Here is a 23,282-nt window from a genome sequence, read left to right as displayed (position 1 = left end):
CTAAGAGAGCTCATTATGCAAATATTCCCAAATCCAGAAAAATCTGAAATCTGGAACACTTCTGGTCCCAAGCAGTCCAGATAAGGGATACTCAACCTGTATAACATTTAGACAGCATTTAGTGAGGCCAAGACTGTATGACAACAAATGTGAAATGGAGGACTGCCAGATTTGTGAGAACAATGAAGGAAGGTGTCAGACAACTGGAACTGGAAATGGTGCAGAAGAGGGCAACCAAGATTATCAGGGGCCTGGAGCACATTCCTTATGGGGCAAGGCTACAGCATCTGGGGCTCTTTAGTTTAGAAAAGTGGCGACTATAAGGAGACATGATAGAGGTGTATACATTTTGCACAGAGTAGAGAAAGTGGACAAAGAGAAACTTTTCTTCCCCTCTCACAACACTAGAACTAGGGGTCATCCCATGAAACTGAAGGCTGGGAAATTTAGGGCTATCAAAAAGAAATACTTTTTCACACAGTACATAGTTAATCTATGGAATTCTCTGCCACAAGATGTGGTGACAGCCATCCTGGATGGCTATAAAAGGGGCTTAGACAAATTCATGGAGGACAGGTCTATCAGTGGCTACTAGTCTGGTGCCTATATCTTGCCTGTGGGCTTCCCAGAGGCATCTGGTGGGCCACTGTGTGAACAGGATGCTGCTTGGCAGAAAAATATATTCATTGGCTTGCTTAACGATGAAAATAGCCAACTATTCAGCCTGCATGGCTAAGTATCATTATTATTGCATGGCTAAGTATCATTATGGGACACCTTAGGACAGGATTTGGGCTCTCTCTCACCAGAAGAGTTGAAGGCTCGCTTTAAGAAGACTTTGCAAAAGTCTGCAGAGTTGACTCAGCAGCAATTAATTACCGTGAAACACCTGGCAGAATCCAAATTTAGAGCCATGAGTTCATCTATTACTTTGAGACGCCATGCTTGGCTTCATTCAGCAGCTTTACAATTTGACATGAAGGACAAAATCGAAGGCCTCCCATTTGATGGGAAAGGATTGTTCTCAGAACAAATGGTTGCTACAATGGAAAAGCTAAAAAAAAAAGTTCACAGCAAAGACCTTTACTTCAACTTTGTCAATATCCTACATAGGGGCTGTTTTATATACTCAGACAGGAAGAGCCTACTTACCACAAGAAAGATTCCAGGGCATAGTGGAACTTGTACATCAGTTCCAGTCCAGTGCAGCGTGCAAAACAGATTCAACACCTCCTGGGCCTTATGGCCTCCTGCAAGACGACGGTTCGGCATACACACCTGAAAATGAGAAAATTGCAGTTATGGTTCATATCCACCTTCTGTCTGAATGTAGACAGCCCCCAGAAGTGGTTAGTTACACCACAACAAATCCTCTGGTCATTGGGTTGATGGATGCATGCAGAGAATCTACTGCGAGGAGTCCCGTTTCAACCGCAGTCTCCTTCAGTATGGGTGACGACTGATGCCTCACTGATGGTCTGGGGTGGTCATTGCAATGGCAGTGTAGCCCAGGGACAGGGGAGTCGCCAACAAAGACATTTCCACATAAATTTCCTGGAACTCTTGGCAGTATTTTAGGCCATGAAGGCTTTTCTACCAATCCACAGAGGGAGAACTGTGCAGTTTCAATTGCTACACAGCAGCGATCACCTACCTAACAGACAAGGGAGGGCAGTGTCCAGGTCTCTGTGCACATTAAATACAAATATGGCACAGGTGCATCAGAAACAGCACCACCCCTTTGGCCATTCACATAAAAGGGATGGAGAATGTACTGGCAGACTATCTGAGTCATTCATTTACCAGGGAAGAGTGGCATAAGTGGGAACTGAACAAGTACTTGCTTCCAATATTCAGAGCTTGGGGGTTCTCCAAAATAGACTTGTTTGCAACAGTTCTCAATGCCAAGTGCAAAAGGTTCTGCTCAAGGGCCGGCCACGACCCACAGTCATTGGAGAATGTGTTCCAGATAGACTGGTCTCAGCACCTTCTATCTATCTAACATATTTTTTACACTGCCGAAAACTTACATCTCTGGGTGGTTTACAACAAGATTAAAAGTAAAACATTAATTAAAAATAAAAACAAAAAATTTAAATTAAAAAATTTTAAAGCATGTAAATTTATTGTACATGTATTCTCCTCTGCCACTTGTAGAGAGAGTGTTGGCGTGTCTTCTGGCCTGTCAAGCCACATGTATCTTGATTACTGCATGCTGGCCTCATTAGCCATGGTTTCTGCATCTACTCAAACTGTCCAACTATACATACAGGAGTCTGCCTCAGTGCCAAGATCTTCTGTCACGAGAGAACAGTGAAGTCCTACACCCAGAGGTGCCCACTCTACAACTAACAGTGTGGAAGATAGGCTTCTAAATAAAATCTTACTTAACCAGAGGAAACCTTTCACTAGGAGAAACTATGCTAGTAGATGGAAGAGGGTCACTTGCTATGCAGTCTCAAACGGCTTTCGCCCTCTGAAAGCTATTGTCCACCAGGTCCTGCTGCACCTAACCAGACTAAAGACCTCTGCTTTCTAATGTCTCCATAAGTTTAACTTAGCAGCAATATCAGCTAGACACCCAGGATGAGATGGCAAGACAGTATTTTCCCACCCCAGCTGCAAGAGTTTTCGGAAGGGTCTCACCAGTCTGTATTCTCCAGTTAGCCAGCCACTGGAACAGTGGAGTATATGCTTGGTCTTTTCAGCTCTGACAGACATCCCCTTTGAGCTCCTGGCAATGGTAGCCTCACGGTGGTTTCTCCGAAGACTGCCTTCTTAGTGGCAATTATAATTGCCTGCAGGGTGAGTGAACTTACAGCTCTGAGGATGGACGTGCCTGATGCATTCTTCTACCCAGATAAGGTGTTGCTGTGTCTTGACATTACCTTTCTACCTAAGATTGTGACAGATTTTCACATAAACCAAGACATCGTGCTACCTATCTTCTTCAGCTCTCCGAACACAGCTCTTGAAAAGGCCCTGCACTCCCTGGATGTCTGAAGGGCTCTTGTATTTTACCTGTCAATAACAAAGATGATCAGAAAGACAAAAAAAGTTGTTTATATCCTACAAAGGAGATCTCTGAGTCAGGCCTTGTCAATGCAGAGGTTATCACACAGGCTAATAGAGCTAATCCTATTGACATATAAGTTACAGGAAAGTTCAGCCACCTAAGTCTATCAAGGCACATTCAACCAGAGCTTATGGTGCCTTGGCGGCTCATTTATCTGGCATATCGTTTCGGGACATTTATAGGGCTGCAACTTGGTCCTCAGAACAGCCCTTCATAAAGCACTATGCGTTTTGCGACTTGTGTTTTGCAGCTGAGGCGAATTTTGGGACAGGTGTTTTCAAAAGGGTGTTACAGTGACACTACTGTTCCCTCATTCTTTAGGAGCTAACTAAACATCCAACTTATGTGTTCAACGGATCACACCCCAGATAAATGGGTTGCTCACCTGTAATGATCTGGTAGTGATCCGTTGACATGCATTAGACCCTCCTGAACATCCCCTCTTCAATAGTGCTCAAGTCTTCTAAGTAGAACTCACCTATTGCTCCAAAGATGTTTGACTGCTCCGGCAGTCTCCAAGGAACTGAAGTGCTGGCACTTCCTCCTGCCTTAAATAGCCACGTGGTCATGTGGGGCGGAGTGCAAGAGCTGAGAGGAGCTGTGGTACTCCACACTGACAGGCTTCTGCACAGGCGTAGAACCCATTTTGATGAATGTAAATGGAATGCTACCAGATCATCAGTTACAGGTGAGCAACCTGTTCTTTTTATGTTTTTATTTATGCATTAAAGAGGTCTTTGAGAAAGCTTGTGTATTTTGGAAGATGTGTATCTCATCGTCATTATACTGTCTTAATTAATAATTGATTACTTCCCTGAGACCTGTTTTCTTAGAGGATGGATTCACTAATCTCACAAGTAGGAATAGACATAATTGTCTGAAGAAGAGATTATGTCCACTCACATTTCCTAATTACCTTTTACAGTATCTGACATTTTATTTTTATTTATTTTTTATTTTTATTTTTACATTTATATACCGCCTTTCGTTAAAAGAAGACCCCAAGGTGGTTTGGGGTTGGTAAACATCCTAATATTAATGACACCTGCTTTCAGATAGAGGTTGGAAACATCTGAAACCGGCATATGTAGATTTTGTCTTAGTATACAAATCATGCCCTAAGCAGTTGAGGATGGGTGAATGGGCAGGCAAGTTCCCAAGGCGGCTCATCTACATATGCCAACTAATATTTTTTAGAAGAACTCTGCTTACATGCAAGTAAACACTAAAAGTCATCCTGGAGAAATGTAGGCCTACACTTTTGTGAAAAATAGCACTTCCGATAAATTTTTATGTCTCCAAGTATGATTATTTAACAGTGAATTATATAGGCTCATTATTTAATGTGCTGAAGAAGATTTGACATAAAACTGAGGAGATAGGTGGTCTTGTGACAATAAAATATAATAAAAGGATGGATTTATTTAAATCAAGGCAATTCTAAATCATTATTAAATCACCAAGAAACAAAGGCCAATTTAGGAACATAGGAGGCTGCCATATACCGAGTTTTCTTAGAGGATGGAGTATTATTCACTAATCTCACAAGTAGGAATAGACATAATTGGTCCATCTAGCTCAGTATTGTCTACACCAGGGATTCTCAACGTTGGGTCCCCAGATGTTATTGGACTTCAGCTCCCATAATACCCAGCCCCAGGGGCCTTTGTTTGGGGATTATGGGAGTTGAAGTCCAACATCATCTGGGCACCCAAGGTTGAGAACCCCTGGTCTACACAGACTGGCAGTGGCTTCTCCAAGGTTGCAGGCAGGAGTCTCTCTCAGCCCAATTTTGGAAATGCCAGGAATGGAACCTGTGACCTTCTGCATGCTGGCATGCAGGTCCTCTTATCAGAGCAGCCCCATCCCCTAAGAGAAATATCTTACAGTGCTCACATGTCTCCCATTCAAATGTAAACCAGGGTGGATCCTGCTTAGCAAAGGAAACAATTCATGGTTGCTACCACAAGACCAGCTCTCCTCCCCCTTGTTTAATTTAAATTGATTTATGTTAACAATTTTTATTTTGTATTTAGATATTTCCTAAATAAAAGTATACATTACTTTGTAGCTATAACCATAGAAGGTTATTGATTTTAATGTTTCTTTTGACAGCTAGGCTTTGTATCTCTTTGTTGCACTATTTACACTTCCTCATATTTCCCCTTTTTTACCAAGTGATGTGATTTCTTTTTAAAAATTCCCAAATAGGGCATTTCTTATGACCTGCAGCCATGGCAGGTTTATATAGACATGTACAGATTGGAATTAGAACAAGATGGTGCTGCTTCTTTTCAGTGTTCTGTTCTGTTTTAGTCTTTCTCATTCTCCTTTGTCATATTACAGTCCCATCTCATCTACCCTCAAAAAGTGGGGGATCAGTGTTTCCCATGTCTGGGAAACATGTCTGTGTTATTTGATAGGTAGGGTCATATATGTATGTATATTAACTCTGAATCAGTTGCAGAGATTGGGTAATTCCTAGGCATAAAACAGAGGTATAAGGTAAAGATGTGCAAATTGATTCTAGGTCGAATCAATTCAAGCTCGAAACGGCCCATTTTAAGTATTTAAAACGAAACAGCCCTGTTTTTATTACTCAAAACATTACGAGGCCTGTTTTCCCAGGGAAAGCTGGTCTACTGATTGGGGTCAGTGGGTAGACCAGCCCTTCACTCTGGACTTAGCACATCGGCCTGCCTTGGAGGACTGGTCTATCCACCAACCCCAATTGGTAGGCCAGCTCTCTCACAAAAAACAGGCCTTAAAATGGTGCTCAAAACACTTAAAACGTTTCAGGTGTTTCGAGGTTGATTTGTCTAAACAGCTGGCTTTGGCCACTGTTTTGATGAATCAATTTGAGGATTTTGAAATTCGTTTTGAGCTTGAAACCAATATTAAAATCTGTTTAGTGTACATCCCTAGAATAAGGTCACTCAAATGTGGATGATACCTTTGGTGACTTCTGAGGCTGTTGTCTCCAGTTTTGAGCCATAATACAAGTAAATGAACCATTGTGCTATGTGATGCCTGATGAAAATATTTTCTCCATGGTTTTCTTTACAAAGAAAAGCAACCTTTCAGAAGTTTATAAGCCTTTAAAAGATATATATTTGCATTAGATTCAAATTTCTCTTTAAAGCAAGTTATTTTAAAAAGAGAAGCGTGTATTATTATTTTTTTAATCCATTCTGAGGAGCATAAGAAGAGATGGATCAGTTTGAGGATTCATCTAGGGCAGCTTCACACATCGTTTCAGGAAGTAAGTTTTCACCAACTGCTGGTTCCTGGTGAGCATGTTCTTCCAGTGTGAGATGCAAGTTCCACTCTGAGCATGTTGTCCAAACCTGCCAATGGTGGGTTCTCCAGCCACCCTTTCCTCTGAGCACCTGACATCTGTAATTTAGATTTGAAGTTGGTTACAGATATCGGGTTCCCAGAAGGAAGTGTGGATGGGGAACCCGATATTGTTGGGTTCAGATGACACATGGGAAGCAAACCTTGCAGCTTGTGCTGGGAGCGTGTGCATCCTGAGAACCAGTTGCTGCCAGAACCTTATTTGCCACTGTGATTCTTGAAGCTGTCCTTAGCATCCTGTTTCCTACAGTGGCCAGCCAGATAGTTCTAGGAAGTCCAGGCCTCCCGGAAGGGCATGAAGGTGAGAGTCCTCCCTCATTGTATGTCCCCAGCTTCTAGTATTAAGAGTTGTGCTACTTCTGAACACAGAGGCTCCATTTAGTATCATGGTTAATAGCTGCTGATAGACCTACCCTCTCCAGGAATATGTCGAAACCCTTTTAAGGTATCTCCATTTGTAGCATCACCACATCTTGTGTCAATGAAAGTTAATGATGTATTGTGTGAAATGGTATTTCCTATTTCAAACCTATTGTTGATCAATTTCCTGGGATGACCCTGAGTTCATATGTGAATTTTAAAAAATCTTCTCCATTTGTCTTGTGCTTTTATAAAATATGCAGCTATTTTCTCCAGGACCTTCATTATCTTTTGGGGAAGAAGGCTCCTCCTAAGAATAATATAAATAGAAATAACTTTTCTTTAGACCCTATCCCTGTATTTTGAGCATTGTTCTCCCGCATGATGGTGGGATCTAAGTGTGAGAACCTACCTTTTAGTAATCTATACACTAACAACATCTGTCCAGTCTTTTCCTCCACTTTTTCCTACTGACAGATTGACTTTTTCCCTCTGGTGGCTTACCTTTCTCTCATGCTTTCTCTTTAAGAGCCAGAAAAACGAAAACGAAGCCCAACAGATGGAGCAATCACTCCGGTTGGCAAGGACCCTAATTTAGCCATGAGGGTGGAACCGAAACCCAAGGTGCAACTGCCAGTACCCCAGCTCATGCCAAGGGCACCAAGCCCTGCAGGGAAAGGGCCAAGGGAGTTTGACACAAGAAGTCTAAAGGAAGAAAATTTTGTAGCTTCTATTGGTGTGTATTCATGTTTACATGGAATGCAGGAACGTGGTTGTGCACTGGCATTTGAATCTATTTGCATCCTTCTCATTTGACCATTTCCCCCTTCATTGCTGCAGAAATGTGCTTCACTCTCACTTGGACTGCAAAGGCTAGTCATACATGCTCTTTTCACATCTTAGAGAAATATTAGCAAACATTTCTGATGTGCTAGTGTACTGTTGGGGATGTTATAGTTGAGCTGATGGGGACTGCCATTTGGTGATGGAATCTGAGACTCTGATAATTGTCATAGTGGGTAGAGAGTGCTATAAACAGAACTGGTAGTCTGTAATGGAAACGTAGCATCTTGCGATATGTGCACCAGCAATTGTATGGCCACAAAAACAAGTTCTCATTGAGAGAACAATCTCTCATAGCCCAGTTCTGTGCAAGTTTATTTGGAAGTAACTCTCACAAGTTCTTGGGACTTATTATCAAGTATGTCTATAAGATTTCACCTTTGGCTCCTATTTTTATACATTTTGGATGTCAGTGATTACATCCTAATAGCTTAGACTGATGGATAGTCTTACATGATAGAAAATCTGCTTTTTCCTTCTCAGCAAAACCTACTGAAATGAATACTATAAATCTTAAAACTATATTCTCATATGCATTATAAATAACTAAGAAACAATGTGTCTTGTTCCAGTACGTACTTTGGCATAAATAGTGCTAACAACAGGTTAATATCTAGTTAGGGTTGAAATTATTGAATCAGCTTGGCAGAAGCCCATTTTTTAAAAAAATTGCTAACTATTTAAATTCTGTAATCTGAACTGATGGACTGGATATTTTTGGTTATTCAAGGGATAGAAGAAAATCAAGTTTTAAAGGACTGTAGTGCAGAGAATTTGCCATCCAAATGTAGTCAAGGGTGCAAAGAAAAAAGACCTTTGCAAATGTACATGTCAGATTAGTTTGTGAAATATGACCTTTTCCCTGTTACCTAAACATTGACCATAGTTTGAAGTGAGTTTCCTTTTAATGGACACACAATTCTTCTATACCAGTATATGTAATAAGCAAGCAGAATTGTGATGGATGGGGCCAGGAGCACAGCTGTGTGTTCAGCCTTAAAATTGGAAATATTGGGGTATGGTGGGGGAATCATATCATTTGTAGGTCTGAATGTATTTATCACTATTGCAAAAACATCTTTCAGTCAATGTTGCTGCTATTGAAGTTGATAAATGCAAATGAAAACCAACTACCTAGCAACCATCTTTCCCATGTCTTGTCTTGCTCAATAATGATTATCCTTCCATCAATAAATTATGGGGAAGGTGATTAAGTTTTCCAGATAAGTTGTAGTATAATTGCAGAAATCCCAACCCCCTTATTTAATAATACAACTTAGAGCTCATGGTCCCTTCTGTATTCCTTCAATGAGTTCTGCATCAGTTTCCTGTCCTGTTTCTGTCTATTCTTTCCCATGCCTTACTTCCATTGCAGAATTTAAAAACTTAATTCTTAACACTGCTTTCTTCTCCTTCCCTGCTCTTTGAGGAACTGAGTTTCCTTCCTGCTTTGTAGTATTCCCAGCTTCTCCTTTCCAAAGTCGAGAGAGGGCATAAAGTGCCATTTTCATCCTAGAATCTCCAATATGCTTGTCTGAGATTCTGTCACTGGGCCACCAGGCTGGCAACTGAAATGATTTGAAGTTTACTGGCACAAGAAAACATCTTAGAAAACTGCCGTATTTTGGAGGTTTGCTGAGTAGGTTATGTTTTGATTTTCACCAAGATTGTGTAAAGACTCTGAACAAGCACTGTCGTTTTAAAAGAGCCCTGTTCCAGAAAGTCTTTTTCATCTTAACTGGGATAATAGTGCAAACTGACAAACCTTTAAGGACAGTATTTGAACAGAATGGAATTGCTTTATTTTCTCCATTTTCTTTTCTTTGTGTAGTTAAAAATACTTAGAGGCTACTATTTTCAAAATTCAGCACACACCAGGCTAGAGAAGCAGTAAGCGAAGTCCAGTGGTTATGATGGGCATAGCCAGCCAAGCCCAAGTATCTTGCTTTTTAAGTTTCCTTCTGTCTGTGTCTTGGTAGAAATACAGCTTATTTTCCCCAGTTTGATTTGAGGATATGATTTCTTTTTCTTTTGTGGTGGGTGGGGGAATGTCACATAAGAATGTATTTTTTGTGGTAACCTATTGATAAGAATTTTCTGAATGTTGGTCATAAAGAACCTGACAGTGTCTGTTTTTAATCTGTCATTTCTGTGAAGTCACATGAGATCAGGTAGGTGAGTCTCACTTAGAGCTATTTTTCTCAGCCAGTTAATGTATTTGGTCATTATTTTTGAAATCCTGTGAATAAAGAAAATGCAGCCCTGATCCAACTGAATAAGTGATTAATTCTTCACATGCAGTTATCATTAATCTCTGCTTTGGCAGCTCAAGGTTGGGTGGTTTATTTTTGTTTTGGTTTTCCATTTCCACCTCTTTGATCTGCATCTGACACTTTTTCTGTCTTTCTCTCCTGCTTACATTGCATCTTGAGTAGAATTGTGGAACAAGCACCAGGAAGTGACAAAGCAAAAAGCTTTGGAAAAACTGAGTAAGGATATGATAAAAGGACAGAAACTTGACACTCCCCCAGCCTCCCCATAACTGCCAACTCCCCAAGCTTTCGAGTAGCCATGCCACATGAGCCATAGGGCAGACCAAGGAGGTCACTATTCTTAGATAAATCTTGTTGCTGGGGTGCACTGAATAATAATAATAAAAATAATAAACTTTATTTGTTAGCCGCCCCATAACAAATTGTCCTCTGGGTGGCTGAATAGCCCTTTCTGTACCAGGAGAGGAGGGGGGAAAAACAGCCTGTCTCCTCCAACTGAACTTCAAACCCTTCCTTACCACTGAATTTAAAATAGATTTTGAACAGTTTTTCCTATAAAATTTCAACTTCTTTTAGGGTATGTTTTCAACCTCTGCAGTATTGCATCAAGGAGTGTTCTGTGTAAGGAGACTTTGTCCTACATTTCTTCAGCAGTAGCAGATATAAAATGTGAAACTGAAGCCCTGATGAATGGGTCATCATTATTGATTAATGACAGTGATCAGTTACTTTGGATGAAGTGGGAAATAACCCTAGGGAATAATATGAAAAATGATTAATGAACAAGAAGATGTCACCTTATTCATCAGTTGCAGCAAAAACAACTAAGTGTCCTGTGACACTTTAAAGGTGCACACATTTATTTTAGCAGAAACTTTTGTGGACTAGAGCCAATGAAATAACTTAGTTTTTAAGGCGCCGCAAGATGCTCTTTTGTTTGATGGGTAACTGGTAATAGAAAACAAGGTTGGTGCTTTATTCTTTTAGCAGTTGTTCCTTGATTTCCATGCTTAGGAAAAGAATGAATTGGCCAGCCAAGGCCTGCTTCATGATTCTACTATGTCCTCAATACCCATAGAAATGAATGTGAGATAGCAATGTGAACATAGTTACAAACTAAATCTCCAGGATACCCTGTTATATCACAATTACATATATGTATGTAATTGACTAATAGCATCTGTTATGTACTGAGTAGAGGTAAAAGGCTATGTAAAGATGGATCTGTGCAGATCTGGCAGGGATGGAGGGGCAAACTATAAATTATGCTACCGCTGAAACACCAGAAAGGGTAGAAGCAGCTCAGAGTGGAGATCTTCAGGTGAAAATGGGATGTAGAGGGAAGGTTAAACCCTCCCTTTCCTTCTGCTCCTTCTCCAGTTCAAAGTGCCCCCTCCTGTGACTCTTGCAAAGAAGATGTGTAATTGGGGTTTTGTTGCAGTGCAATGGTGTGTAACATAGTTTGTCCCATAGTACATTACTAATTAAATGAGTTATTGGGCAAATCTTGCAAATGTCACTACAAAGTGGCATTTTGCACTGTTCATGCCTCTTTCTGGTTAATATATTTGATAGTTTTATGATTAAACCAGATTGCATTTTTTTAAAATAATCAATAAAGACGCACTCTGCTATACATGGTTGGAGTATCACTGAATACTCTCTTGTGAAGCTTCTTAGATTGTTTAGACATGATATTAATTCACTTTTGACTTGTACTATTTAATCAATAATGTCTGTTTCACTTGTGGTAAACTAAATCAGGTTTGTTCAGTGCCGGTCCTTGGTTATTTTCAAGCACCTTTAAAGGAAAGACTGGATAGGCAGTCTAAGAAGCTTTGGATACATGTTATCCTGTCCAAAGCAGAAGGGGTTGTGACCTCTCAATTCTATAATCATGTTTGTAGAAATGTTACATTCTTGGAAAACTTGAGAAAGATGAGGAAAGTAGAAGAGACTTTGAGAGGGCTTTTCCTCACTCTGATAACAGAACGTTTTGAAAGCTGATCTATATAGCAGTGGTTCTTGGCTTGCAGAAATAACTTATGAATTGAGCTGTTGAGTGCAGAGAAGTTTAGGCATGCTTGATTCCCATTGATTTCCATAAAACTTTACTACATAGTTTGAGTGGTTAATTCCTCTTGATTTTTGTGGGATAGAAGTTTGATATTTTCTGGATTGTATCCTCCTTGCTTTTTTATCATTAAAATATTGAAATATGTTCAGAACTAGTTTTTGTAGAAATAACTAAAAGAAATAGTTATTTTTCTCCTTCCATGGGCTTAGGCTGAACAAGGGCTTGAAATTATTTGGACCTTTTTTTGGCAGTTAACTGGAGTGTGTTTTTGTGTGTGACCAATTACTTGAGTAATGCAAATTATATTTTGAACAGGTCTAATGGAGATATATATTTTAGCTGATCTATACTAAAAATACATCTTGAAGGAGTTGCCTTATTGTGCATATAGTTGGGTTTCCAAGCAGTGCCGTGCACAGTGAACATCTATTCACAGTGTTTAACTGTAAAGCAGAGTCAGTCACATCCTGCCAGCATCATTCAAATGATGGAACTTTAATCTATGATTAGTAAATTGATTAATCTACAGATTATTCCAGTTTTCAGTTCTTTTCAGACCTCTTTTTACTTACTATAAACCGGTGTTCTTGATTGATTTAAAGAGATTACACAAAAACCCTATTGATGTTTGTAACTCAGTCCTTAATAGATTTACCTGAAAGCAGATTCCATGGGTTTTATGGGTTTTGATGGTTCCACTTCCCGCTAACTTTAAAAAAGCATCCCTTGCATCACAGTTGGAGGCATCTAAGTGATGATGTGCTGGGAAAATTAAGACACCAAAGTCAAGGTTTTAAAACCACTGTCAGTTACTTTCTAAATGCTCTGTATAATACTTTCTTTTTGAAATATATTACCTATAGAGGATTCTTGATGGAATGATAAACTAGTACATGCAAGTATTTTAAGCATTTGAGATGAGTGGCACATCTTATTTGCGGTTTCACCATTCATGAGTAATATGGTCATCCCCAAAATACACACCAATAATATTCATGCACACCATATATATATATATATTATTTTTCTTTCTCTCTTGTTCCCAGTTTCACTTTTTCTGGTGTTAGTACTATCTAGTAATAGGCATCACATATAATCGCACTTGCACTCCTGATTTCTAGTTCACCATATTTAGTGGTATGTAAGGAACTGCTATATTGTGTACATAGAGCTGCCAGACATAATTACCTGTACACATCCTAGCTCTATAATTTAAAAAAAAAAAATCCTCCAGCTGCTGGTCATGTGTCCCTGTTATGGAACAGTTGGCAGATATGGCTATGGCAGAAGAGTCGTGTTCAGTCTCTTCTCCCTTCTGAGCTCTTAATGGTGACCTGTGTACAATCTTTAATGTATTCTTCTCCTACTTCCTTACTCCCATTGCACAGTGCTTTCCAATCCCTTCCCAATTCTCTGTCTCTTCCCATCCATTTTCTTTCTGTCTGTCATATCACGAGGTAAAACATCTGTAACTGCATGAATTTAGCATAAATCATTTCGGTACTACTTTTTATTTATGGATAGGGTGGGATAATGAATGCATGCCTTTGCATCAGCTTGAAATCCATGCTCACTGCTTCACCGACATTGTTGCAAACTCTGGAGAGCCATTTGTTACATCCTTACATGTATAATATTGCTATTTGTCCCCAACTGTCCTCCTTGAGGCTCTTATCTGTGGAACACAAATTATTGTTCTTGAATAGTCCTGCCGTGTATCACTTGATGAGTAGGGGGAAAGCTTGAGCTCTGGTGTTGCAATATATCTAGTACAAGATGGCAAGCAATAAGATGTAAACACCTCACCTCCCCCCCCCCAAACAATCAATCAATCATCTAAGGAAGTGGCTTTCCAGAGTCATGTGATGCCTGTTTGGCATGTCTTGTATTAACTGGAATCTGTCTGACACCTGTTTTGTCTCCTCTTTCCCCTCCTCCCCCTTTCTCAAATGGGTGATTGTTTAAGGCAGTCTGTCTGCCTCTGAGGTGCACTTGACATATTGGACAGACTGGTGATTGCAACCAGCTGGGGTATATTGTACTGACAAAGTAGAGAAGAAGGTGCACTCGTTTGTCCTCTTGTTCTGCTCATGCACCAAGGCCATCTGCCTTCTACATTTCTTGTTTCCCATGTCACACTAACACCATATCCCTCTCCCTCTCCTTAGGGTCGGAAGGTACAAAACACTTCTTTGATCTGGGAGAGACAGATGAGAAGAAATCTCAGATCAGTGCAGACAGTGGTCTAAGTTTAACCTCCAGTTCCCAGGTGAGTGCCCCTTACATTTCATTTTATGAAGTAGTTTCTCAAGCGGCTGCTCAGTAAATGCCTGGTTTTTAAAAGTAAGGGGAGGGAGAAGGAGGAGAGAAGAGAGAAAACCCCGCACTCACATGGAACCTTGGAGAGGCATGCAATGCAATGAAATGCCTTGCAAGTTTCTTCATAGCTGCTGTTCTAATTCCATAAGAGGCAGAAACATTGCCACAAATCAAGGTTGAAATGACATGGTAGGATGGCTTGGGGGATGTGGGAATACTATGGGCTAGCAATGATTATCTTTGACCTTTCTGCAAAAAATGAGTGGATGAAGTATGGCAATTTTGAACTAAACAGCTACCGTGGAACTGGCTGATGAGGTTATAAGGAGTTATCACAACCCACATAAGAACAGCCCTACTGGATCAGGCCCAATGACCATCTAGTTCAGCATCCTGTTTCACACAGTGGCCCACAAGATGCCACTGGAAGCCTACAGCAGGAGTTGAGGGCATGCCCTTTCTCCCACTGTTACTCCCCTGCAACTGGTACTCAGAGGCATCCTGCCTTTGAGGCTGGAGGTAGCCTATAGCGCTCTTACTAGTAGCCATTGATAGACCTCTCCTCCATGAAGTTATCCAAGCCCCCCTTAAAGCCATCTAAGTTGTTGGCTGTCACCACATCTTGTGGCAGAGAATTCCACAAGTTGATTATACATTGTGTGAAAAAATACTTCGGTTTGCTGGTCCTCCATTTCCTGGCAATCAATTTCATGGGATGACCCTTGGTTCTAGTGTTATATGATAGGGAGAAGAATTTCTCTTTCTCCACTTTCTCCACTCCATGCATGATTTTATAGACCTCGATCATGTCTCCTAGCAGTCGTCTTTTTTTCTAAACTAAATGAGGCAAGGCTACAGGTGTTGTAGCCTTGCCTCATAAGAAAGGTGCTCTAGGTCCCTGATTATCTTGGTTGTCCTCTTCTGCACCTTTTCCAGTTCTACAATGTCCTTTTTTAGATGTGGTGACCAGAATTGTACACAGTACTCCAGGTATGGCCGCATCATCGTTTTGTATAAGGGCATTATGATATTAGCCATTTTATTTTCAATCCCCTTCCTAATGATCCCTAGCATGGAATTGGCCTTTTTCACAGCTGTGGCACATTGAGTCGACACTTTCAACGAGCTGTCTACCACGACCCAAGATCCCACTCTTGGTCAGTCACCAACAGCTCAGATCCCATCAACGTATACTTGAAGTTTGGGGAGATGAGGGAATTAGAACACCAGTGTTCTAGTTATGGAATTGGAACATCTTTGCCAGCATAGACTGGCAAAGTGCTGCTAATTTGCTTCCATTTCCACCTTTTTATTGAAAGCCAAATTGGTTTCTTAAAAAAATGTTTGTTGCTCCCCTCAGCTTGAGCTCTGAGCTGGGGATGGGGGCAGTGACTACACTGTGTGAAACTGAGCTATGAAGGAACTTACAAGGCATTGCATTGCATTGCAAGCCTCTCCAAGGTTCCATGTGAATGAGGGTTTTCTCTCTTCTCTCCTCCTTCCTTTTCCCTCCTCTTACTTTTCAAAACCAGGCTTTTTCCCGTTTGTACCATGTGGATGATAATTGTGGATTTTAATGGGGAAAATTGTGTTCTTATTCTGTGCCAGGTGGAGCCACCATTTTAATTCTGCACCTAGTTGACAGCAAAAACAGCTGCTTCTCAGCAGTTTTAAAAGGCCTTAGTGTGCAACCAGCCATTCAGAGACGCTACTTTTCAGTATAGGGCAGATGTATTCAATCTGGGGGAAGTGGTGATATGACTAAAACATTATTGCTGTTTATTTTGGGCATCTACATTTTCTTAACAGAGTGGCTCTAAATGAAGTATCTTGATAATGTCTCTAAACAGAAAAGTCTAATGTGATTTCTCCCTCCCCTTTCCTATCTATGCATGGTTTCAGAAGAGTGATCTGGACTCTGTGGCAAGCACGGGACCTGCTGTTATGATCCGAAGCACCAGCCAAGATTCTGAAGTTAGCACTGTGGTAGGGCATGAACAAAGTGGAATCTTTGGGCTAGACTTTTTAGCAACTGTTTTCCAGGCCTGTTTGTGTGCATGTACTTTTTCTAGTTATGTACATTGCAGGTGCAATTTGTGTCTGGTGTACATTCCCTCCTTCCTGCCTTATCTCTCCAGTGTTATACTTAAGCATGTTATCCAGTTTGTATAGTTCCCTGGTATGTGTGTGTGTGCCCTGTCTGTTCCTAGACAGTTGTAAAATGTTCATTTACAAAAATATATTTTGTAACATTAAATGAGTTAAATTATTTCCTAAAATTATATATTTCCTATGAGCTTAATTGTCATATTGTAGCCATTTGTTTTGGGAAAATATTATTATTATTATTTCTTGTTTACACAGTCAGACAGGTGTTATTGACTGGTTTGTTTTATCCAGACATCGAGTCCTTCCCACAGAGAAATAATAAATAAATAAAATGGCTCCCTGTCCCCAAAGGGCTCACATTCTAAAAAGAAACATAAGATAGACACCAGCAGCAACAGTCACTGGAGGTACTGTGCTGGGGGTGGATAGGGCCAGTTACTCTCCCCCTGCTAAATAAAGAGAATCACCACATTAAAAGATGCCTCTTTGTCAAGTTAGCAGGGGTTTAAAATTTCAAATTGTTTAATTTTTCAAGAAATCTGACTAAATGCAGTCCATATGCAGAGGATCACAAATGTCTAAACTTGTATCCTAGAGCCATCTAAATCACATTGTGGGTAATTTGCCAGCATTTTATTTTGACCCATTTAAATAAATGAAACTATTTATATTGAAGCCCAAGCATGCTGGCTGTAAATGGTTTGCCAGTTTTAACACTTCAAAATCATTCTTGTATGTGCCTGACTGTTGTGATAGCTTGTAGAACCCCATAGGCAAGTGGTTAGACCTTTCCCCTTGCTTGAATTGAAACCTGGATCTTATGTTTGGCATCTGTGGAAGCATACAGGGCATATGGCCCAGTAGAAATCACTGGAGGTACAAACTATTTTCTGTATGGTGGTTGTGCCCGTTACCTCCACCATTCATGCATGTGCAGCTACTCTCTTCCAAGCAATTCTCTGACTGCCTGAATAGTGGGAGGCTGCGTATACAGCTCCCATGTTGGGGTGTTCATTCATGCAGTTGATGTCTCCATTAAATTCCCTACGGTCTGTAAATGACCAGTTGCTCTGCATACTCCTGCAGATGATTGTATGGGGCTGCCCATCATTTGAACTGACACGCACACGCACACGCACACGCACGCACACACAGACACAGAGGTGTGTCACTGGAATGACTGGAATTACAGTGAGTTATGACTTACTGGAAAGTATGGAATGTGGCTATAACTAGAACTGTTGTTTTCAATGGTACTATATGACCTAAGAATGAGATTTTTTTCCCAGTGTTCTTTTTTTGAAGTGTTTTTCTTCCTAACAGCTGTCATGTTAATTGAATAAATTAGGTTTAGTCCTTTATTTTTAATTGTTTTAGCTTTTGAAGAAATAGCATTAAAGTTTTTAAGCAAATGCTCAACATTTTCTCCTTCAGGCAGTCTGTTCACACTCTGTGATTTGTTAGCATGGATCTCTTTGGTAGCATGGCTCAGGTCAGACAGGCCTCATATTTTACTTTTGGTAGGGATGATGGCTTTCTCAGTATCTCATAAACTTTCAAGTGGCATTCTGACTTAATCTCTGTCTTCACGGTATTGGCTAATATTGCATAATAAATGGGCAGGGTCTAAACTGTTGGTGTTTCTTTCAGGTGAGCAACAGCTCTGGGGAGACACTGGGAGCAGACAGTGATTTGAGCAGCAATGCTGGTGATGGTGTTGGTGGAGAAAGTGGTGGAAACCTGACAGGATCACGAGGGACTGTTTCAGACAGTGAAATTGAGACAAATGCTGCTACTAGCTCTATCTTTGTAAGAACATGCTTAGTTTTTGTCTAAGAGTGGTGGTAGTGGTGGTAATGGTGAATTATGTAATCGCCAATAGATGCAATGTTTTTTTTAAGGATGCATCTTCCTTGAAGAAGTGCAAGTGATGACGAGCTGAATGTGTCTAACCAGCATGTGTCGCTAAGTGTGGGTGTGTGGTATCTGCCCTCATGTTATAGGGTGACTATAGAAATAAAGTTAGATTGAATTATGTGTCAAGCTCTGCAAACTACAGTGGGTGCGTGACAAGAGTGCTTGCTGTACAAAGTGTGAATTGGGTTTAGAGCGTTAGAGATCTCTTTAAAGACCTTATGCTTCTTGTCAGGGCTATAAAGTATCTTCAAACTGATTTGAACTTGAGAAGTATCTGAAGTTTTCTAACCTTTATTTTTCACCTTCTGAATTATTTATCTCTTTGCTCAACAGCATCACTATTTCATTTGCAGAACAACCTTTGTAGTTGAGTGCATAATAAAAAGCAATAGTGCATGCCTGAGTAAACCGGCCTATATGGCATTTTTGCCTTTTTTTTTTTAAAGGGCAAATCTCATAGTTTGAAGCCAACAATTAAAGACAGCAAATGCAGTAGTCCTGGGAGAGCTCCAGAAGATGCAAGCCAACGGGTTTATCTCTATGAGGGTCTGCTGGGTAAGACAACTTTTGTTAGAAACTTTGGAAATAGAAGAGTTTATCCTATTTGGGCCATATATGTTCAGAGCATAGATATTGCAGCAAAATAGCAGACATGTTCTAACCTTGGCTGTAGTATTTTTCTAAACAAAAATCAGTAAGAGGATACATTAAGACAAATTTCTGACCTAGAGAAGTCACCATGGAATGATGCGATTTTTAAAAATGATCTCCCTCTTCTCCAGGAAGCCTTCTGTGCCATTTGAAAATATGTTCCCAGAGGGCTTCCTGGAGAAGGGGAGGTCATTAAAAACCACTCCTTCCCCAGTGCACCAGTGCAGTAAATTTGGAAGTGGTGTTCTAATCCTGTTCCTGCACTGGCACTTTCTTAGTTAAGATATCAGGCAGTGTGTATAAGTTCAGCCAATGTATATAAATGCTGTCAAGTTCTGAGGTGTGCATTTAAAATGGTGTCTTGAAAAACTAAATTGTATAATTACACAGTACGATAGTAAATATGCTCATGTGATTGAAAAGTATTACGTCCCCTTTTAATAATACCTTGAAGAACACGGCATATTTTTACTGTAGCTTTTTAAAAACTTAGCCTTGATAATCTAAAGAAATTGCCCAGACAGTCTTGTCACATTCTTCATTTCTCTTCTTTGCTGCCATGTTGCTGCTTGCTTGGAACTGTAAAGGGAGGGATAAAGGATCTGTCTGGGACCAATTAGAGGATGCTGCCATGGAAACCTTCTCTCTGAGTAATAATTTCTTCTTTCTGCTTTTCTGTGTGTTTTGAAGAAAACTTCTTGCATGTGCTTCTGTACCCTCAGACCTGTTCTATTCTTCTTGCTTTAGGCATCATTTTCATTTTGGAGAATATTGTCAGAATGGCAATACAGAATGAAAGAATGTTGATGTACTGCTGTAGCATATGAGAAAGGACCAGAAATGCTTGCAATATATACAGTGAATTAGTACAGGGGATATTTTGCTTCTCTTGGTTTGTTTTGCTCTTTTTTGTGTATGTTATCAAAACTGATTTTGCTGTGCATTTTATTTTATTGTGATTATTCTTGTGATTTGTGTGATTTATTTGGAGCGTACCCGTAGACTGAAAAAGAGAGCAGATCTGTTCTGTCTAACAAAAATATGGATGCTCTAGATTAACATACTGAATGCTATGTAGGTAAAGAGCGTTCAACTCTGTGGGACCAAATGCAGTTCTGGGAAGACGCTTTTCTAGATGCTGTGATGTTAGAGAGAGAAGGAATGGGAATGGACCAGGGACCTCAAGAGATGATTGACAGGTAAATTACATTAATTATTCTATCATTTTTCTTTCTGCACTATTTCATCTTGGGATGAGCTAATTTCTGGTAATTTTGAGAATTTATGCCAGTAAATGGTATAAGTACATGGGTATAACTCTAAATTTAATTCTCAAAATTTTCCTCTGTTATGATTTCCTACACTTTTGCTTGATTTGTCTTTCAGTTCAGGGTTCTCAAAATGTTACATCCTTGGCTTGGCATAGGCAACATTTAACTTGGAGATATCTTGTACTGGGGTTGTGGAGAGATTTAAGGCAGAGATGAAAAATAACAGATGGGGAAGTAAACAGCATTTTGCTCCCTTTCTGTTCAGTGAGTTGGATGAAATACCATCCTTGGCTCCATTTTCATGTCTCTTTCTTCCCATAGATATTTTTCTCTAGGGGACCATGACCGGAAGCGCTTAGAAGATGACGAAGACCGCTTATTGGCTACATTGCTTCACAATATGGTAGCCTACATGCTTATGGTGAAGGTACCAGATATTTTAGACTCATTTTGTACATGGTCATGGGATTGTTGTCATAAGGTTGTATGTATTTGTGATGAAAAAGATATCTTCCTAATAACATTGAATTAAGATATGAAGAGTCCAGCTTCTCCTTTTTTCTATACCAGAACATCAAGGGGGGGGGAACGGGACTTCTCTTTATACTGCTTGAAACTGAGGTTGTTTGGGTAACCATTGGGAAAGGGAGGTAGCCTCTTCACTCATGTGCTTTGGCCTCTGGGGAAGACTGAGAAAACAGCACACCAGCCAAAAAATAAAAATATCTCTTTTCTCATTTCTGTGCCTTAGGGCCAAACTACATGTGAAGTATGTTTTTTGTTTTTGTTTTTTTAAGCCAGTAGACTTAAGTTGAGCCTGCAGCAGCAGGAGGAGGAACTTTAACCCTAGCCACTGGCACAGTTCTAATGCGTGGATGAGCCCAATCTAGCTGTACATTTGGTACAGAAAAATCTGTCACCAGAACCCTTTTGCGGGGGGGGGGGGAGGGATACATAGCAGCCACATCTGCCTTCCCACCTAATTGCCAAGTAGCTGCCTTCTCTCCCAACTTTCTCTTGGCGATGTAGTCTGAGGAAGACTGAGTGTACCTCCATCTATTCATGTCTTCAGCTCTCTTTCCCCCCAAACTGTTTCAGTATAATAATATATTGAGGGAAGGTAGCAAGGTGGAGGGGGCTAACAATATGTATCTTAAATCTATGAGCCACTAGTTGCCAAACCCTAATATATAAGAATCCCGTAGAGAATAATGATTCAAGTAAGGATATGTCATAAACGGATGCTTGCTTTTAAAGTCTTTAATTGGGTATATGATCTCTCCCCCCTTCCCAGTCATTTAATTTTTGCAACACAAACGTTGTTAACACACAATACCCTGTCTTGACTGGCCTTCATTGGTGTACATGGTAGCTTATGCTCATTGGGACACAGTTGATGACCCAGATCAGTTTCTGTTCTTGTACTCAGATGTAAATCATTACAATGCAATACTTAGGTCTCTAACTGGAGAGATGTCAGTAAACAAAATACTGTATTTTGCGTTTTAGGTGAACAAGAATGATATTAGAAAGAAAGTGCGCCGATTGATGGGAAAATCGCACGTTGGCCTAGTGCATAGTCAAGAAATAAATGAACTGCTTGACAAATGTGCCAATTTAGTAAGTTAACACATCTTGAAAATTTGTTTATTAAGTTAATGAACCCTGTATCATTTGTTAATGTAAGGGGAGCCTTTAGAAGCATTAGTCCTCCACTTGCACTCCTATACTGATTGGTGTCATTCACTGCCAAAATTTGACAATGTGTGATGAATTGAAGGGTGGCAGATTAATCATGTGTCCCTCTTTCATTATTTATTTAGTATAATATATACAAGATTAAAATATTGCAAATAGAAGATACTACTTGACAACTATGGGTCACATTTCTCCTCTCTTGTATACCTTCCTGTTCCAGTCTAGAACAATGCTTTTAGGATGTTTTCCCACCTTGTATCCTTTTATGGCGACAAGTGCTGGTGGGACTCAGACCTGGCCAGAAGTGCCTTTGAATTATGCAGGTTTACTCAACAATACTTGCATGAGAGAGAATCAGATTCTCACCTGTCTTACTCAGAGCAGTGGATACTTAGGTTGGATATTTTGGGGCTTCTTCTATCAGATTCCTTATAAAAACTGCCTCCTGCCCGTGGTGTTTGCTTCGGCTATCATGTGCCAGCTACCCATGGGGCTGTGTCAGAAGCTAAATGGGTAAACAACCTCTCTAGTCTGAAGCTCTGTTTTTCCTCTTGCAAGCCTGGCTAAGGAGCTGAAATGTTCAGCAGGTAGTGCAAAAAAGGGATTGTGGTTTGATGTTAATCTCTCTCTCTCTCTCTCTCTCTCTCTCTCTCTCACACACACACACACACACACACACACACACACACACACACACACACAATTCAGGCATTGGAAACGAGTTTATTTTTCATGTGAGCAGAGTAGACTGCTCTTTAGGTGGTCCACTATCCTTGGATCACTGCTAAAAGATTATAAAATAATCAGATAGTGTTGCCCATCATCTTTAAATTTAAACAGAGTTTTCATTACTGAAAATATGAAGTTGCACATGTATGCTTTCTTTTTAAGAGTTGTTGTTGAAATGTATTTAATGTGCATACTTTAAAAACAAAATCGGTACAATCCAGTCAAAATTAAGCACTTTCAGCTCCCAATGTTTTTTGTTGGGAATTCTCTCTGGTAAGAGAAACCCTTTTTCATTATAGCAGAGTGCACTGAGGCACAACACAGCGGAATTTAGTAGGCATGCGTGTATGCTGAGAGTAAAGTAACTTGGAGCCAGTTCATAGTTTCAAATCAATATAAATTGTATTTATTAGAGAACTCCATTCTAGATAGGAGAGTGAGGAGTTGGGATCTCTAATCTATCTATCTATCTGGATGCAGATGGATTCTGCATCTCTGCACACATGGTGCAGGGGAGAGAAGCTTGCATGTTGCAAGGTAGAAGGAAGGGAAGAGAAAGGAGAGAGGACGGAAGTGGCTGGAAGGAACAAAGTGTCCCTAAG

At 40.2% G+C, this 23,282-nt stretch overlaps 1 protein-coding gene across 46 annotated transcripts in view; it reads left to right on the top strand.

Annotated features, from left to right (window-relative positions):
- The window catches only part of MADD (MAP kinase activating death domain), a 142,539-nt gene that overhangs the window by 87,728 nt on the left and 31,529 nt on the right, over window positions 1–23,282 (top strand). For 8 of the 46 annotated variants that reach the window (XR_008314315.1, XM_053287621.1, XM_053287585.1 and 5 more), the window contains 10 exons: window positions 7,323–7,529; window positions 10,072–10,125; window positions 14,155–14,255; window positions 16,208–16,291; window positions 18,065–18,223; window positions 18,778–18,886; window positions 19,570–19,632; window positions 20,061–20,181; window positions 20,575–20,680; window positions 21,763–21,873. Coding sequence is in view for 45 of the 46 variants with exons in the window: in XM_053287621.1 (XP_053143596.1) it covers window positions 7,323–7,529; window positions 10,072–10,125; window positions 14,155–14,255; window positions 16,208–16,291; window positions 18,065–18,223; window positions 18,778–18,886; window positions 19,570–19,632; window positions 20,061–20,181; window positions 20,575–20,680; window positions 21,763–21,873 (1,115 nt within the window). In the remaining variant the exon portion in view is untranslated. The remainder of the gene's footprint in view (window positions 1–7,322; window positions 7,530–10,071; window positions 10,126–14,154; window positions 14,256–16,207; window positions 16,292–18,064; window positions 18,224–18,777; window positions 18,887–19,569; window positions 19,633–20,060; window positions 20,182–20,574; window positions 20,681–21,762; window positions 21,874–23,282) is intronic. The other 38 variants (XM_053287588.1, XM_053287599.1, XM_053287600.1 and 35 more) reach the window with 11 other exon arrangements.

Source organism: Hemicordylus capensis, chromosome 1, assembly GCF_027244095.1.
Source record: "Hemicordylus capensis ecotype Gifberg chromosome 1, rHemCap1.1.pri, whole genome shotgun sequence".
NCBI lineage: Eukaryota > Metazoa > Chordata > Lepidosauria > Squamata > Cordylidae > Hemicordylus > Hemicordylus capensis.
The sequence above is the reverse complement of the archived record's forward strand: the minus strand, read 5'-3'. Positions and strand labels throughout refer to the sequence as shown.